Here is a 4,480-nt window from a genome sequence, read left to right as displayed (position 1 = left end):
GGCCGGGAGGCAGCCAGGCCCGGCTGGGCCCCGGACCCTCAGCGCCGCAGTGGAGAGGCACGACGGGCAGCCGGGCTTCTCCCCGGAGCCTTCCTGCAGCGCGTCTTCTGCCAGCATCCTCTTTCCCCTGGAAGCGCAGGCCGCGGTGTAAGCTGCTCGGGTGCCCATGGACGGCTGCGGCCAGACGGGCGTTCTTGGCCCGGGGCTGCACGTGGAGGGCAGCTCTCGACGGGGACGTGAGCATTTGACATGGAGGGACCGGGCTCCCACACCTGGAGCTGCCCCAGGATGGGGGGCACGGTGTCTCCTCCTGCAGCACTCTCGGGTGCTACCGCTCCGTGGTGCATTGCCCTTCTCCGTGCACCAGGCTAAGATCCTGCCACCGCCTCCTCCCTCCTGGGGCCGTGAGCGCTGGAGGAGCCAGGCCCACTCTGGGCCTTTGAGAGAGCTCTGCCGCCCTGCAGCATCCTGCTGTCCCCCTCCCCACTGTTTTGCCTGCCGGTCCCTGCGGTCTTTTAGAGGCACTTTTAGTTCAGCGGGAATCACGCCGGCTGCATCTGAGCAGCCTGGGAGGGATGGAGCAGCGTCCTTGGAGCCTGCACCCCGGACCGGTGCCCACCTGGCTGCCCGCGGCCCCCTCTGAGGTCTGCCTGGGGGTCCCTGCTGGGAGGAATGACCCCTGCTGCAGGCGCTGCCTTCCCGCGCTTCACTGGCTGCTCCCCAGTTGCTCGTCTAGAAGTGAATGGGGCTGTTTAACAGCAGGAGCTCCGGAGACGCCTTCGCCCCACGTCTGAGAGAGAAACCCGGGACTAGACCCACAGGACTATGGGATGGCAGCAATGCCGGCCGCAGCTTGTCCGCTCTGTTGCAAGGTGACTTCCCCTAGCCTCATCCAGAGAGGCGACAGGGGCTGCGACTCTTCACCCTGCTGCGACCTCTCAGGGACGCCCGGAGGCTGCATTAATCGGCTCTAGGCAGTGACTGCAGCCAGGGGACAATGAGCGCAGAGCCGGCCGAGCAGGCAATGACCTCAGCCTGCTTTGCAGGCACCTGCTTTTATTGCCTTACCTCTTATCTGGGGCTGGCTGGAGCTCAGGGCTCCCCATCCTCTCCCTTCCCCCTTGCACACAGCCGGGGGGGGCAGATGATTTAATGGTGACTCAGTGTAAATAAAGATGTAATTGCTTTCAGTTGGCTGGAACTGGTTTCTAAGTGGCGCCTGTGTCCCTCCCAGGGCTCTGGAAACAGGGCCCTGGGGCCTCTGGCCCAGACCTTGCGGGTTGGAGGAAGAGGAAAGAAGTACAGATGTCGAGAGGGGGGGCTGGAGCTTCATGGGGGAGCAAGGCCAGGGCCCTTATTTCTTGAGCTTGCACAAGCTTGTTTACTGCCGCGGCGCGGGGATGGGCCGAGGGGAGGGTCTGGCCGCGGTCCCGGCCTCCCTGGTGGCCACAGGCCCTGGACGAGGGGAGGGGGCGCACGCTCCAACATGTGCACAGTACCAGTGCTGGGGGGCCTGTTCCCCGTGTGCTGGGCCAGGGAGCTGGGGCCGGGTACTCGAATTAAGGAGCCGGCTGCAGTGTCCGATCCATTGCGCTTTATTGTCTGCAGCCCATTCACAAGCAGCTTCCCCCACCCCCAAGCTGGCAATAATTCCCCCCACCCCTTGCATACCAACCAGACAAAGCCAAATAAATTAGATGAGGGAGGTGGCAGCAGCCAGGATCCCCCAACCCCGCAAGGGGCAAGGGGAGGCACCCCAGGCTCTGCTGCCCTGATCCCTCCAGCTTATACATCGATGCTCCAGGAGGGCTGCCAGGGCGGGCGCCTGCTCCGGCTGCTCTGCTCGGACGCAGGCGGCTGCTCTTGGATGACAAGCCTGCTCCCCCCCAGGTTTTTCCTTCCCCTTTCAGTCAGTTCCTTCCATGGTAGGGCTTTGAGTAATGGCAGGTTGCAAAAGCTGGGCAGGAAGAGAGCAACACCTGCATCCGGCCACCCCAGCCTGGGCAGAAGGGGATGCCCAGCTGGCATGCTCTTTGGCAGAGAGGAGGAGATGGGGTCTTGGCTTCCAGCACTGGGACCCAAGCGCTTCATCCACTCTCCATCCCTCTGCCAGAGCGCTCACGTGCCCAGGGCTGAGCTTGACACAGCCCAGGGTGTTGCCTGTGGCTGGCAGGGACCAGCCAAGCATGGGGCAGCGCCCTGAGAGATGCCAAGTGTCATTCCTGGAGTCCCAGCGTGGGCAGGGCCCCTGGCCAGCTCCCCCTTGCCCCCCAGCCCTGCTCAGACCAGCGGCCAGTGGAGGCGCAGGCTGGAGTGCCGCATCTTCTCCTGGTAGACCCTGTTGAAGAGGGCGTCCTGCAGGGGTGTGAAGTGGTTCCGCCAGTCGCCCACGATCCCTGTGAGGGAGGGGAGAGGCGGAGGTGAGGGTGGCCGGCCACATGGGATGGGGGAAGCCCGGCTTGCTTCCTGGGCGCACGCGGCCTGCCCGGAGGGAACGGGGGCCGAAGACAGGCTGTCCTGCCCACAAGACCCCCAAGACGGCCCCGGGGTGGCATAGCGGGGCACAGCGAGCAGAGCTGGCGAGGCCGGGGGGGGTGATCTGGGATGAAGGGAGCCCCCCGCCCCTGCTGCCATCGGTCCTACCTTTGCGCATGAACTGCCCCTTGCTGTGGTCCAGGATGTCGCAGGACACGAGCGTGTAGTTCACCATGGCGTTCTCCTGCATGGCCGGGAAGCTGCTGTGCTGCTGGATGGCGCTGACCTCCTCCGGCCGCAGGGCGCAGCCCAGGAAGGCTGCCAGCTCCTCGATGGCGTGCCCCAGGTCCTGGGGGAGCAGGGACCGTCAGGGAAGCCCCTCTGCTGCCCCGACTGCAGCTGCCTCCAGCCACGGTGCCCAGGCCGGGGCTCCTCCACCGATGCCCTCCGGCAGGAGGCCGCACCGGGCAGGGGGGGTCCCTTCCAAGGTCAAGAGGAGAACTCACCCGGTGCAGGTCCTCGTAGGTGATGTAGAAGAGGTCCAGCTCCCTGCGCTGGCTGAGCCAGCTCTCCACGTGGTCGAACCAGGAGCCATATTGCACTGTGGGGAGGTGGGGGTCAGACTTGCCAGCCCCCCACATGCCCAAGAGCGGGGGATAGCACCCCTGTGCCCCCTGCCAGCCTGGGGGTGCCTGGAGCTCCCCAGCTCTCAGTGTCACCGCTGCCCCCGAGCCCCGTGCGTGGTGTGGGCAGAGCCGGGCTGCTAGAGCCAGGAGCCCGGGCTGTGATGCCTGCCGGCGGGGGTCTGTGCAGGACCGGGAAGGTGCCCGCTCACCTGTGCCATCCAGGAACTGCATGAGAAAGTCCTCGAAGGAGCTGGGCTTGGGCAGGAACTTGGCCATCTTGTGGAAGTGGTAGAAGGAGACCACGATGTCCTTGGGGTTCCTGGCCACGTAGATCACCTGTGGCAGGGCGGACGTGGCGTCACGCGGACTGGCACAGCGAAGCCAACCTGCCCCCTCCCAGCCCCGGCCCTCCAGGAGCATGGGTGACACCCCCCCTCCCCACCAGGCCCTTGGGACACCCATGCGGCATCCGCTCCCTGTTGCAAGGAAGCGCAAGGAAAACCCCGTGGTGCTGGTGCTGGGGGCAGGAAAGCCCCTGCTCAGTGGAGCAGCCCGGTCCCTTGGGGCTGCTGGAGGACACGTAGCCTGGGTGCGGGCATGGCTAGGGCTGGGGATGTGGATGGGGCTGATGCCACTTTTGGGGGTCAGGAAGGGATTTTTCCCCCTTGGCCACACTGGTCCAGACCACGGCCTCTGCCAGGCACCTCCGCAACGTGCATTAACAGCTGCGGCAGGGTCGGGTGCGATGCCTCGTGCAGTCTCAGGGCTGACGGCTGTTTTACCAGGAGTTCAGATGCTGGCCTGGTTTGCGCAGGGCTGCGTCCTTCTCCGGCAGGGGCTGGACGGAGCTGCCCGCCAGCCCCGCTGCTCCAGGATGCTACGCCATGGTGGCACCGGGGGCCTGGAGGCATCCGCACCCACGGAGCAGGCACCAGCCCCGCGCAGGACGTGGGGTCCGGCACTCACCTTGGCCTTGGCTTTCTTGAGGGCAGGGGCCAGGACGTGGCAGGGGAGGTGGGTGGTGAGGAGCCGGGGCTCCCTGTCTGCCTGCAGCATGTCCTTGAAGTAGACGTGCTCCAGCCAGGGCGCCCGGGCCCAGTTGGGGACGGTCTTGGCCAGGTGGCCATCCCCCTTGCTGTACATCAGCGTCAGGATCTCCTGCATCCACGTGGTGCCTGTGGGGCAGGGGGAGCGGGTCCGTCAGCCCCCACCCTTATCGGCCTCCCTGCAGGGCTGGGGGGAGCGCGGAGGGCAGCGATAGAGGAGCCGAGGAAGGCTGGGGGGGGCAAGGGCCAGGCTGGGCTGGTGCAGCCGCCCAGGGAGGAGCTGGCTGGCTGGGCTCCCGGCGGGCAGGCAGGACAGCTCGAGCCCAGCCGCGG

At 66.3% G+C, this 4,480-nt stretch overlaps 1 protein-coding gene across 1 annotated transcript in view; it reads right to left on the bottom strand.

Moving 5' to 3' along the window:
• Positions 1-1,580: 1,580 nt before the first annotated feature.
• The window catches only part of LOC102375145 (sulfotransferase family cytosolic 2B member 1-like), a 4,934-nt gene continuing 2,034 nt past the window's right edge, over positions 1,581-4,480 (bottom strand). Inside the window, exons 2-6 of the mRNA XM_006027837.3 lie at positions 4,068-4,276; positions 3,311-3,437; positions 2,982-3,076; positions 2,644-2,824; positions 1,581-2,396 (exon numbers count right to left, since the gene is read on the bottom strand). Coding sequence (XP_006027899.1) covers positions 2,281-2,396; positions 2,644-2,824; positions 2,982-3,076; positions 3,311-3,437; positions 4,068-4,276 — 728 coding nt within the window. The 3' untranslated portion in view covers positions 1,581-2,280. The remainder of the gene's footprint in view (positions 2,397-2,643; positions 2,825-2,981; positions 3,077-3,310; positions 3,438-4,067; positions 4,277-4,480) is intronic.

Source organism: Alligator sinensis, unplaced genomic scaffold, assembly GCF_000455745.1.
Source record: "Alligator sinensis unplaced genomic scaffold, ASM45574v1 scaffold255_1, whole genome shotgun sequence".
NCBI lineage: Eukaryota > Metazoa > Chordata > Crocodylia > Alligatoridae > Alligator > Alligator sinensis.
This window is presented reverse-complemented; position numbering and strand designations above follow the sequence as displayed.